The sequence below is a fragment of the Crocodylus siamensis genome, chromosome 3, assembly GCF_052110815.1.
Source record: "Crocodylus siamensis isolate JL-2025a chromosome 3, ASM5211081v1, whole genome shotgun sequence".
NCBI classification, from domain to species: domain Eukaryota; kingdom Metazoa; phylum Chordata; order Crocodylia; family Crocodylidae; genus Crocodylus; species Crocodylus siamensis.
In genome coordinates, this window is record NC_143397.1 from 31,416,197 (window position 1) to 31,429,625 (window position 13,429).

At 47.0% G+C, this 13,429-nt stretch overlaps 1 protein-coding gene across 4 annotated transcripts; it reads left to right on the forward strand.

The window, feature by feature from the left end:
* The first annotated feature begins 203 nt into the window (after positions 1-203).
* Positions 204-13,161, forward strand: ISL1 (ISL LIM homeobox 1). Of its 4 annotated transcripts, XR_016441189.1 has the most exons (7): positions 204-683; positions 1,579-1,768; positions 4,188-4,447; positions 6,839-7,125; positions 8,406-8,573; positions 9,186-9,307; positions 10,470-10,577. XR_016441189.1 is itself a non-coding variant. In XM_090038054.1 (6 exons), the coding sequence occupies exons 1-6, from the start codon at positions 656-658 to the stop codon at positions 10,584-10,586; spliced, it is 1,047 nt and encodes a 348-aa protein (XP_089894180.1). In that variant the 5' UTR covers positions 204-655; the 3' UTR covers positions 10,587-13,161. The 4 variants fall into 4 exon arrangements, 3 of the variants coding, with proteins under 3 accessions (XP_089894180.1, XP_089894179.1, XP_089894181.1); XM_090038054.1 differs by lacking the exon at positions 9,186-9,307 and having other exon boundaries at positions 6,842-7,125; positions 10,470-13,161; XM_090038053.1 differs by lacking the exon at positions 9,186-9,307 and having other exon boundaries at positions 212-683; positions 10,470-13,161.
* Positions 13,162-13,429: the final 268 nt, after the last annotated feature.

Consider the following 13,429-nt stretch of genomic DNA (forward strand, 5'->3'; position numbering starts at 1 on the left):
AGTTGGCATTAGAAACATGGCATTGGAAATAGGCACCCCGCCTCCCCCCCCCAAGGGTGGGGGGAGGGGTACGGCAAGCGCCAGGAAGACACGGAGCGAATGTAAGGTGCAATGAAGAGGGGCGCCAAGCCCCAAGGAGAAAGGGAAATACAAATGAGGAGTAAAAAGAAAAAGAAAAAAGTTCCCTCTGCATCCGCGAGCGCGCGGCAGGGCTTGCGGGGCTCGGCAGCCTGAAATATGATAATCAGAACAGCTGCTCGGTGCTGCGGCCGGCCAATCAGCGCCCCGCAGGCTTGACGTCCCCGCGCCGTGCGTCAGACCAATGGAGATCGAGCTGAGTTGGAGCAGAGAAGTTTGAGTAAGAGATAAGGAAGAGCGGGTGCCCGCTCCGCGCGGAGTCCGGGCTGCGGCGGCTCCTGCACTCGCCCCACGCGGGCACCGGCACTGCTCCGCCGCGCCACGGACTGCCCCGCGCCGGCGCCGCGCCCCCGGGCTCGCAGCCTCTTTTGCTAGAGAGTTGTGGTTTTTTTTTTCTTTTCCTCCTTGTCTTTTTTTTTTTTAATTTGATTTTAGCGACAGCTTTGCCAGTCTCCTTTGGGGTCTTAACACGCAAGCGTACACCATTTCACTGTGGACATTACACCCTCTTACAGATATGGGAGACATGGGAGACCCACCAAAAAGTAAGGCGGAATTTTTAAAGCGTTGTTGGAATACATTGTGCTGTCTATTGTCATGGTGTCAGGCAGGGAGCTGATCATCTCAACTTCAGGCGATCGCTAGAGAAGTGCCTTTGTTGCCGTGCCTGCATGCTTTGCTGTGTTTGAACCTCGTAGCTGTGTCTTTCCATAGCCTCGTGCCCTGCTTTCTGCATAAACTTCGGGGAGGAGGCAGGTTGATCTCTTTTTTTTTTTTTTTTGAGCAGCGTCTCCAGCCAGGGGAGGCTTAGCTTGGCTCGGTGTTTAGCCTGTCTTGAATATCCAGCACCTAAGTCTCCGCAGGCGAACAAGCATCAGGCTTGCACAAGACAGCAAGTGCCCGTGTAACGATGCCTGTTCTCGAGTCCCGCGGCAGAGGGTTTAAAGGGAGGCAGAGCCATGCACGCCTTCAGCTCGCAGCCTTTCCAATCCAGCCCTTCCTTGGCGAAGCAAACGGTAGACATGCAGAGATGCAAAGAGCTGCAGCACTGGCCCCAGTTAAGAGGGAAATAATCATAATAAAACCAACAACAGGAAGAAAAAAAAGCCCAGCTCGGCAGCTCGAAGTTTAGTACGAGGCTTGCAAAAAAGGAGGGGAAAAACAGAAAAGAAAAAAGAAAGATAAAAATAAGCCACCTTGAAAACAAAACTACTCCGCTATGGATCTGAACACCCGTTCCGCCTCCTTCCTAAGCGAGGCACGGTGTGATGGCACACTTCAATTACCATCCCAAAATGCAAGACTCGACACACACAGACACACACACACACACACACACACGCTCCCGAGCAACGCCGTAGAAGGGAACGGCACTAAAAGTGTGTTTATCTCTGTAGGAGAGTAAACGCTTCGTCAATCATGTATTTATTTTCATTTCAGAAAAACGTCTGATTTCCCTATGTGTTGGTTGCGGCAATCAAATTCACGATCAGTATATTCTGAGGGTTTCTCCGGATTTGGAATGGCATGCGGCGTGTTTGAAGTGTGCAGAGTGTAATCAGTATTTGGACGAGACCTGTACGTGCTTTGTTAGGGATGGCAAAACCTACTGTAAAAGAGATTATATCAGGTACGCCATTTACGTTGTTTAATTATTCGCTTCGATTTGACGATCGAAAGAGCAGAGGGCCAGTTGCTTTAAGTTATTTTCCCCCAAGGTGCAAGGGAGGGGAGGAAAAAGTTGCAGTCGAGTTTCTTCCAGCCATTATTTTTATGACTGTTATTTCAAGAAAAAAATCGCATTTGCCCATAGCGAGGACCTCGTGTGCAATTCTCCTGCATCCAGACATAGCTTGCTGCGTTGAGTGTTGTGACCCTAACAAAGCAGGGGAGCTTCTAGTGACAGAAAAAACAAAAAAAGTAGATGTCTTAAATAGTCCAGGAGCAGCACAGATCGCTTTTAAACATTTACCTAAGAAATGCAGCTCAGTGAGGGTTTGCAGAAGTCTCCAGCAAGGAAAGGGACACGAGGAATTGAAGACACTTCAAACATGTATGCACTAAAAAAAATAAAATAAACCGATTTATGCCAGGCCAAGGGTTTTATTTTATTGTACTGTATTTTATTTTTAAAATAAGGCGAGGTTCTGTTCAGTTCTGAAAGCGGGATCCCTTTATTTGAGAGGTTAAACAGTAGACTAAAACGTTTCTTTGCTAAAATAACTGACATTTAATCTTTTTAAATATTAACCCCTTGGAGATATGTGACTGCCTTTTCTTTCTTATCTTATCTGTGCTGATGAATTAGACAGAGCAGATCAAATTGCCCATCATCTGTTCGCGAACAATTGGGTATATTTAGATAATGGAACTGCTTCCTTCCTCGCATTAAAATCTGGTAACTGATAAAATGTGAACCTTGCCAATCCCGACACCGGAGCGAAAACACCGCAGAAACTGGGAGGGGGCTGATGATTTAGACACTTGATCCGCTTCTAGCCTTTGGTGTCATCTGCTTAGGTCGGTGTATGGCAGCGCTGTTGTGTATCCCCGCTGAGGTCTAGCCAGGGGGTGTCCGCGGGAAATTTCAGGGCTAAATATCCATGGACGATGTCTTTCTAGTGTCATTTTATTCCGGGTTGGAAAGAAACACGCTCGGGTCTCTTTCTCCCACCACGTCCCTTCCCAGCCCAGCGGGTTCCGCCGAGCAGGCGGTGCAAATTCCCCTCCAATTTTGCAGTGATGAAAACAAATCGCCTTCCTTTCCCCGCTTGACTTTAAAGCTAGCTTGGGGTCTGTTCTGGCTCTGCCGGTTTGAAATAAAGGGAAGGCAAACACCGGGGACTTATCTGAGCCTTCAGCTCCTGCGGGAATTTCACTCAGCGGAAGAGATGGGCCAAACAACATGTGCAATTTAAAAAGAGCAAGTTTCCGCCAAACCCGCTCCTGTGGCAGGTATCGCTCAATAGTCCAAATTGAAATCGCTAAAATAACAGCATGTGACAAGCAGCCTTGAGTTCGACTCTGGGCCCAGGGAAAACGATCCAAAAAAAGACCCCAAAACTGTTCCCCATGCATGTGGCGACGGCCGTTTTGTTGTTGGGTTGCTGTTCCCCACACACCTCAGCGTGTATTTCAGAAGTTGGTAGCAATTCACAGCCGACTACAGACTGGTGTGTGGCACACATGCACCAAGAGGGCGTAAGCATGCATGTGGACACACACACAAGGACCCATCAGCAGTCTGTTTATAATGGGGGGAAGGGACCTGGTGCGTGCATTCGCTTCTTTCTGTATATTAGCACGTTATTTATGAGTGTGTACAAGTCCCCGTAGGGGCTGGCATATATTTTGAGAATTAGGCTCACTTGACCCTTTTAATCAAAGAAGTTAGCAAGGAGCCTCCGAGCTTCCACTGAAAGGGACCTACTTTTCTTCCACTGAGATGGGAAGAAGGGCAAATCTGCACCCCCGCCCACCCCCTCTGCTAGCTGGAAGAGGACTCCGGCTGTACTGCAGCAGCTGGGGAAGGAGGGGAGAAACAGAGACGCGGCTGATTTGCTGCGTGGAAGGAAGTTTTCCTCTCCCGTGTGGAGGAGGCTGCGGCGCTCGGGTCACGGTGGCGGTGCTGGGGTAGGAGAAGGGCCGCAAGGTTGCACGGCGCGGGGCGGCGGGGTGAGTGCCCCAGCCTGTTTCAGGGCGGAAAAGGGTGGGGGTGCAAAACGAAGCCTGGAGCCGGAGGGGAGCCTTCAAGGCCTGGGGGTGGGGAAGTTAGCTGTAGTGGGGGAAGAAAGGGGCAAACCTCCGTGCGAGCAAGCCCCCGGGGAGGGCAGGGTGGCCCTGGGCTGCGCCGCCCGGGCCCTCTCCGGCCCCTTGCCCGCCTCTCGGCGCGGGGCGATGCGGCGCGGAGCGAGGCCGCGCGGGCCGGGCCCCTGCGCTGCCGGGCGGCGGTGCAGAGCGGGGCTGCAGTGACTCCAGTGAAACCTCTTGCTTCTTTCCCCCCTTCCTCCCTTCCCCTTCCCCTTCCCCCCGGGCCGGGCCCCGCTCAGGTTATACGGCATCAAGTGCGCCAAGTGCAGCATCGGCTTCAGCAAGAACGACTTCGTGATGCGGGCCCGCTCCAAGGTGTACCACATCGAGTGTTTCCGCTGCGTGGCCTGCAGCCGCCAGCTCATCCCCGGGGATGAATTCGCGCTGCGGGAGGACGGCCTCTTCTGCCGGGCGGACCACGACGTGGTGGAGAGGGCCAGCCTGGGCGCGGGGGACCCGCTCAGCCCCCTGCATCCCGCCAGGCCGCTGCAGATGGCAGGTACTGCCCCCTCCCCCGCCGCCGCCGCCGCCGCCGGGCGCGGAGCCCCCTCCCCGGCGCCGGGACCAGGGCAGAGGCACGGGCCCTCGCTCAGGCCGGCGGGGCGGGGCGGGGCTGGCCCGTGCGCTGCGGGTAGCCGGGCACAGCCCGAGCGGCGTGTGGGTCGCATATAAACAGAGATTAGATGCAGACCTAGTTACAGCCACACGCCTGCCACCGGTCTGCCGAGGCACACAATGGCCATGTATGGCAAATATAGGGCATACGGCTGGGCACACGCGCCGAGCTGGACTGTGCATGCGGGCAGGGCCACGCGTTTCTCTGCAGGAATTAGGTTAGCTTCCCGAGGGTTTCTATAACCACACACGTGCAGTCGCTCTGTATTATCCGTTGCACAGGCAGAGCACTAGAGTACACCTATAGACAGGGTATAGACCTATACCCACGCACAGGGACATGTGTGCACATGTCTCTACACACACGCATTTGTTGCTATCCATAGGCTCATAAATCTCTGGGACTAATAGGTGTGTGCGTTTGTATGTACATGCGTAGGTTTATACTCTCTCTGTGTGCGTACATACAGATACACACCTAGAGAGATCTGTATTGAAACCTTGAAGCGAGTGGTTTCCCTTTAGGTGTTGGGTGGATCTTTGTCTGCAGAGACCACTACTCCACATGGCATACCTTTTCCTGCTTTGAAACTGAGACATTTGGCAGTCGAGGTAGATGTTTACAGCAGGTCTACCCGAAGTCACACATCTTTTTTGTTGCTGTTGTTTTGTTTTGTTCGGCCAATTCTCTTGAAACACGTGGAACAGGCTGTTTTTAACATTGGTGAAAGCAGGTTCGGAGAAGAGATGGACTTAACTACAGGCGAGCACTTAGGTTGTAATTTAAAACTGTCAACAAGCTAATCTTCAGTAATTGCCTTTTAAAGCGATTCTTGCTTCCTTGAAACATTTTATGCGGTTTGATCAGAATTTCATCCCCAGCTCGGCCGGGCATTCACACTCCCCCAGCCTATGAAGTTCCCTTCCCGGTTTTTGGACCCGGCCCCCGATTTTTATAGAGGCCCAGCTTCAAGGAAGGGGCACATCTCTCTCAGACAAACAAGGCTAAATAAAACAAGGTTGGCATGGAGAGTTGCTGTTCGGATGAGTGTAGATCTGAAGGCTATTTACAAAACCCTGCCATGTTTACACGGGAGCATGTCCCCCTCCTGAACCGATTTATAAATAGAAAAGAAGCAGAAAGTTGATCATTGCAGTATGGGGGGCTAATTTTGCAGCCTTTTTCAAGCCTGTTTGTGGAAGGATCCAAAATGTGTGTGGATCCAAAATGACCCAGTCTTTAGGGCTCTTACTCTGTATGCCTCGAATAATGGCTTTGCTGTTTTGTAGTGCCAGGCAGAGACATTAACGATCCGATTTGTGTCGTCCCAAACTGAGGGTTTCCTTCATATTTAAGGCTAAGATTTTGAGGGAAAAAATGTGCTTTAATTTTTCCTTAGTTTTGGTCAAATTACCAAAACTAATTGGGTAGGGCTAATATATTTCATTTCCGAAGAAGAGCAGATACGTAGTTCATAGCAAAAGGCTGCGTTTCCAGCTTTAGATATGACATGGTCCATTTAGGCGTATTTCTTGACGGTTTCCATGTAAAGAATCAGATGCTTTGCTTCCTGCCTTTTTATAGCTTTGCAATACTTTGGGATTTTAAGGGAGAACAAATGTGACATAAATTCACATTGAACCTTCGGCTTTAACAATCAGCCCTTTCCCTTGGATCCTCAAGAGGTCAGACATATTTTTCCCCCTGCAATGTTCACAATGAAACCCATTTATTATTTTTTCTCTTTTTTCTCCCCCTCCCCCACTACTTGTATTTTTGTAAGCGGTGGCATAAAACCCGCTGAGAGCTGGTACACCTAATTGCGTTGAAGGTGTGAGCCCAGGTTGCGACAGATTCTCCTACAAGACGCAGACAGCAACGTGCTGCAGCATTCATTCCCTATGCTTTATGCTAAAAAATCTTTTTATGTGACTTCTCCGGAAAATAAAGACGTATTTTCTCCTTTCATCCCCTCCCCGGGCCTATTTTGGAGCGAGCAGCACCGCTCCTTGTCTGTCACAGATAATGTGGGGATGAGATTTAGCTATTAAGGCGCTGCTCCCTCTCTCCTCTGCCTCCCCCCCCCAATTTTGTGCGTTAAATGTGCACTAAGAAATGCAGAGTCCATGAGCAGGGGAAGAGATAGGGACGAGGTCAGAGCTCCTAATGCATTCGTGGCCTTTCCAGCCAGGATCCTCCCCACAGCTGAGTGTCTCTGGGTTTTTCCCGTCTTACTTATGGGGATCCTGTTCCTTCCTTGCCCTTCCCTTACAGCAGAACCTATCTCTGCCAGACAGCCGGCTCTTCGACCCCACGTCCACAAGCAGCCCGAGAAGACCACCCGAGTCCGGACTGTCCTTAATGAAAAACAGCTTCACACCTTGAGGACCTGCTACGCTGCTAACCCCAGACCTGACGCCCTCATGAAGGAGCAACTGGTGGAAATGACTGGCCTCAGCCCCAGGGTCATCAGGGTCTGGTTTCAAAACAAGCGGTGCAAGGACAAAAAAAGGAGCATCATGATGAAGCAGCTCCAGCAGCAGCAGCCCAATGACAAAACTGTAAGTGGTTGCAGCCGCCTCGCTGAAGGGCAAATGCCCCTTTGATCCTTCCCGGTGCTGATCCTATTTGTGCTGGGTCTGGTTCTGCTCTGGATGACGTGGGGGCTCCCTTATTTCTCTACAGTACAGATGTGGGACGAGCTGGTTTGCCTCCAGATTACCCTAAGCATTGTTCATTTGTTCTGTTGTGAGTGCAATTAAAGTAGACCACAGAGAGCAGCCTATAGAGTCTGCTCAGGCAGCACATGGCTTTGTGGGGCTGAGGATTCAGCGAGGATTAGAGCAACTACCCTGCACTATGAATTGTGACCTGTGGAGTTTATGGCATGTAATACGCCGCCGGGCAGTGTGTAATATTTATTTTGTAAGTGCAGTGGACTCCTCGAGGGGGAAACGATTAATTCCCTTCCCTCCAGTGGGTTTACACACGAGGCAAAAGACCAGAAATCTGATGCGTTTTTCCTAGCACTGGATATACCTTTCGCATTGGTATTGCACGATGGTGTGAGGGAGGGAGGGCTGGGGGTGGCAAGCGTAATGGAAAGGTTTGATTCGTCCTCCTAGCTGTAGTATATTCACAAATAACCTCCCAGGTCCTACAGGTGAGCCACAGGCTGCAAACCAGGCTGCCTCCCACTCCTCCAGGCACCTCCAGGGGAGCCCGCTGTGTCTCTCCGCTTTGTACCTATGCGGTTGGTTAGATCCTCTCCAGTAGAGTTTATTATTCCCCTCTCACTATATTGACTGACCTGAAAATGACTCTTAATTCGTACGGCTGCTTAGTTAAGCGGAATTTAAGGAGTTTCATTTACCACGCTGGAAAAACACGCCGACCTGAAGTTGGCTGCACAATATTGGTGGGGTTATTTTGTGTCCAAGAGCCGGAGCCGGCAGGATACACGCCGCTTCGGAGAAAGACCCAGGTTGCAGATCACTGGCTATAGGGATCCGTGAATACAAGCTACAGCCTCAGCCCTTGTTCCTTCTGGGGCATCGGCAGCCGGGGGCATTTGGTGCACGCATGTAACAATATTGTTTTAGGCAACCGGGCAAGAAAAAATAGGAGGATTAAGAAGAAAGAAAGTAAACTTCCAGTGTGATAAATGCGGCGCATAGAAATAGGCCGCCCTAGCCTAGAATAGAGCAAGACATCCACAGCAGATTAACAAAGTAAATAAAAGCGACTGTATAGATAAGATAGAAAGCAGTTTATTGACTCAGCGCTTATATGCAATAAAGTTAACCGAGCTCATTAACATCTTTGGGTCGGCTGTTTGCAGAACATCCAGGGGATGACAGGAACTCCCATGGTAGCTGCTAGTCCCGAGAGACACGATGGAGGTTTACAAGCAAACCCAGTGGAGGTTCAGAGTTACCAGCCGCCTTGGAAAGTCCTCAGTGACTTCGCGTTGCAGAGTGACATAGATCAACCTGCCTTTCAGCAACTAGTAAGTGTCCGTTCCCAGGCGGGTGTGCCCCGAGCGTGGGTGTCCCGGGCCGTGCCCCTCAGAGCCCCGCGGCCTCAGTAAGCGGAATAACAAGACAAAACGGAGTGGCTGGGGGTTTGATCCGGAGCATATTGTCTTACTGACTCACAAGGACTTTGGATCAGGCTCGGAACCGAGGGCCCGCAGGATCATTGTGCTCCTAGTCAAATCTTACCAGGACCATTGCAATATTGTAACCCATTTTTACATACTTTTGTGACTACTAAAATTAGCCTCGTACTCTTCCCCCCCCCCCCATTTTGGCCAAAGATTGACTGCAACTGCGGGTTAATACTGTCATCCTGTGTTCTAGGCTGCTGAGAGGGTTCCTGGAAAAAAAAGAATGTAATTTAGCTCAACTGTCTCATTTCTTGTTGTGCATGTGCCTAGAGAGATACTTCTAATTACCCCTCTGAAATGATCTCTTATATTTAATGAAGGGAATTGTTAGTACATATTTCACATGCAAAAGCCAAACAATGTTAATGGAACTGGCTTAAACCAACAAAAGACAGACATTTAAGAATAAATTCTGTTCTTAACTCACTTCCTTATGCCTACGTCATTTGGCAGCTCATATGGGACCATATCATCTGCAATACTTAGGCCCAACAAGGTGAATTAAGGACAGAAGTTCAACCTTAACTCAATTTCCTGGCCTAAGTGTGTTTAAACCAGATCTTTAAAATAATAAGGTACGTTGTGTATGGTTTTTCAGTGATTCAAATACTAATTAATAATGAAACTTTGCCATAGACAGACACATTAGATTGATTTTCAAAATAAAACTTTTGGACCAATAAGGTTGGTAACAAGAAAGTTTTTCCAGACTTTCCACTGGAGTATTATGCTCCTTCAGATTATGCATTTCTTCTGTTTTAATGCTGCAGTATAACCTTCCAGCGGGAATGAACCCTGTGTCCATTGGGAATATCCTGCATTTTAGCGGTAGAGCCCCTGGGTGCTGCTGCCATTCAGTTTAGTTCAGTTCTAGAGCAGCTTCTGCTCTCTCTGCTTCCACCAAGCTTGGAGGTAGACCTGCTTTGACTATGTTATGTGTTATAGGAGGAGAAGACGTTTAAACCCTTTGATTGCAGACGAGGTCTGGCTATGTAGAAATGAAGCTCTTGATACTGGGATGTAAATCTAGGATCCTTTTATGGCAGTTTGGCCAAAAATAAATTTTAAAAAATGTTAGAACAGGAGAGACTCGTAAACCTGGACCTGGATATGTCCATGGCCCTCTATGAACAGGGTCCTAGTCCAAGACTCCTCCAACTAAAAAGATGCAAAGGAGAATGTGAAAGGCTGGGCTTCCCAGTCATACACATCACCATCTAAAAAAAATCTGTCCCGGAAGAGGAAAGGGGAGTGTAATCCATTTTGTCCAGTTGATTCTCATTTAAGGTAGACCCAACTCCCCACCTCAGCCCACTAATAGAGGAAGATAGCTTGTCGCAAAACAAGCACCTTCTGCTCATAGATCCTTGTCCCAGTTTCATTTAGTTATATGCACAAAGGAGAGGAGGGGGAAGTATCTTTGCAGTTTCATGTCAGAAAACACAGCAGCTCTTACATAATTGAATACACCAGGCTGCTGGGAATTCCATTACAATTAGAGCCTGCGATCTCTGGAAAGAGAGGCCTCATTAACCACCCCCACCCCTTCAGTTTGGTTTTAATCAGCTGCTTGGTTTCCTAGATCCAAGTCGATGTGGGTGGGGGGGACACGGACCTCTAATTATCTGATGGGGATCTAGATTAAATGTGTGACGTGCATGCTTCTATGATTTGACTTTCTTATTGTTCTTTCCCCTTGCTACCTTTTAATTGATAGTTCCGTTTTTATTTTGGCAGGTTAATTTTTCAGAAGGAGGACCAGGTTCCAATTCCACCGGAAGTGAAGTAGCATCAATGTCCTCTCAGCTCCCAGATACACCTAACAGCATGGTAGCCAGTCCTATTGAGGCATGAGGAACATTCATTCGGTTTCTTTTTTTTTTGTTTTTTTTTGTTGTTGTTGTTTTTTTTCCCCCCCACCCCCTTTGGAGAGAGTGGGAAAAAGTTATCACGTTGGGACTCCGAAACTAAAACAAACCCAAAAGTATTTAACAACCCTGTAATGAACCTAGCAAAGACCGCTCCATGAGAAAGCACGGAGTCTTGTTTGAAATGACAAGGTGATATGGTAGCAACACTGTGAAGACAATCAAGGGATCTTACTAGAATAATCATTTTAAACAAACACAAAGAAAAAGTAAACGCGCTATTCAATGATCGTAGGAGGATCGAACAGACGTTTTTCAAAACGTAGAGGATTTGTATTCCCGGATCTCAAAAAAAAACAAACAAAAAAACAAAAATAAAAAAGACTGCACATCTTAGAGAGAAACCAAGACAGAGAGACTTTCTATCTAAATCCATCCTAATCCGAATGGTGCTGTTTCTATTCTGGTCATTGCCTTGCCAAAAAGGAGCTCCAGTAGATCACCCAACACCAGGAAAAAGACAATCTAGCCCCGCATGGCTGAAAGATTCATTGCAGGAAGGTGGAGCTGCATTGGTTTGCAATGGTTTCTTTTCTTTTCTTTACTCCCCGCCCCCCTTCTTCCCCCCCCCTTTTAGTTGACTTTTAACGAGGGGTTGTTTCCTGGGTCTCTGATAGCATGTACTGTAGCTGGGGTTTTACTTTTGTTTCGTTGAGATCCATCCTCTGTCAAGAAGTCTAAAGCGACTTTAAAATAGGTTTTTGAATTCCTATTTAAAAAAACAATTTATAAAAGCATTGCAACAAGGTATACCTCTATTTTGCCACAATGCGTTTCGGGATTGTGTTTGAATCGTGTCCGTCCAAGAACTTTCCCCCCCAAAGATGTGTATAGTTATCGGTTAAAAATGACTGTTTCTCTCTCTCTCTCTCTTTCTGTCCCCCCGCCCCCCCTTCCCCTTTCTCTCTGGAAATAAAGAGGAAAAAAGGAAAAAAAATGTTTGCTCTTGCATTGCAAAATTATAAAGTAATTTATTATTTATTATCCGAAGACTTGCCACTTTTCTTGTCATTTGACTTATTTTTTTTGTTTGCTGAAGAAAAAAAAACAGAAGAAAAAGGTTGTACCGTGGTCTTTGAATTATATGTCTAATTCTATGTGGTTTTGTCTTTTTTTTTTCCTTCTTAAATATTCTGTGAAATAAAAGCGCCATATGTAGAATGATTATATCTTCAGGACTATTTCACTAAATAAGCGTTTGGAATAGAGAAAATAAGACAAAAGGAAGGAAAATCCCCTCTTTTATATATTTACAAGTTAGCAGCTAAATACCTGAAATAAAATATTGCATGCAAATCAGGTCTTTCTCCAATACAGTGTGTGAGATATTTTATTGCAAGTATTAAGGATCGGCTTGTAAATTCCGTTTCAACAATTATATCAGGGCTAGATTGATGCCTTAGCTTTCAATTGATAACACGACGAGCTTTCCCGTTCCCCCTCCTCCCTTAAAGTGATATTACTCTAGGCATGAACTGACATCATGTTAAGACACGTAAAAACCCCCTCAGTTTTTCTGAGTTTTATTATTAAAAAAAAGAAAAATAATAATAAAAAAAGAAAACAAGTGCTGTATACCAAAGCCTGGTTGTTAAGATTGTTGAAGTGACCTGTATTTAAAGCATACAGATAAAAGGGAAGCATTTCGCTTAGCAAGTCAAGTATGATCATTATTTATCTGTGTCTGCTGTCAAACCGATTGAAAAATGCTGCAGGAAGAACAGGGCTGAGGGGATGTCTCTCTGAAATGGCACGATTGGCGTTTCTTATTTTCTTTCCACTTCCTTTCCCCCTCCCTCTTTTCTTCCCTTTTTTTTTAATTCGCAGGGAGGGGGTTGGGAGATGGTGGTGAAAGCTAGAAACGTGGGCGATTTCTTGGGGAAAAGCAGAAGGAAAAAATAGGAAAGAATTGTTTTTGCTCCAATTCAAGTATTCCCGTGTGCTCTCAGCCAGCACAGGACAAAGGCTCGCTTTAAAAAATCCTTAACAACTGGAATATACAGATTTCTAGTCGACAAAGACAAGTTGGTTTGCATGATAGTTACTCCAAAGCCTCATGTTTTCTTAACATAACCTTCCTTTCTTTCCCCCACCCCCATCCCAACCCACCCCGAGCAAGCTAAGCTATAGACAAACCATTTCGACATTAGGGAAAAAAAAAAAGGTTAAAAATGTCTAATAGAAAGATTTCGACTATCCTGATTAGAAAACTGGATTCATTTTGTATGCTCAAGTGTAATACATTTTTGAATACTTGATAAATATTTAAATAAATATGAAATCTACATTAAACTGTGTAACACTTATGTTTTAATACAGGAAGCCAGGTTTGGTAGACTAGGTTGAGGGGGAGGAGGGCACTGGTCCAGCGTGTAAGTCCCTGCAGTTGTTCCTAGTTATTGCTGGAAGGAGATTGTTTGGCTTTGGAAGCTTCAGACACTGAAGAGCATCTTTGCTGAAGTTAAACTGTAACCAGGGGCAAAATCGAGCGAGCCCTTAACTTTTTGTTTCTTGTTTTCGACAAAATCTGGCTGCAGGCTCTTCACGTGCCCATAGGAAACACCGTCTCCGTACACTGAAAATTCAAGCAGCACAAGGCTTGCGTGTTGACTGATGTGCTTAATTGGTGACAAATCATCCTGTTCAGCCCTTCTGGCTCAAGGCAATTGGGCAGAGTGGATTCATGGTTAGTCATAATGTTGCTGGGAGTTTTTCATGCACCGACTCAAAAACTTTGTAGACAATGGAAAAAAATGAGGGAGACGGAGA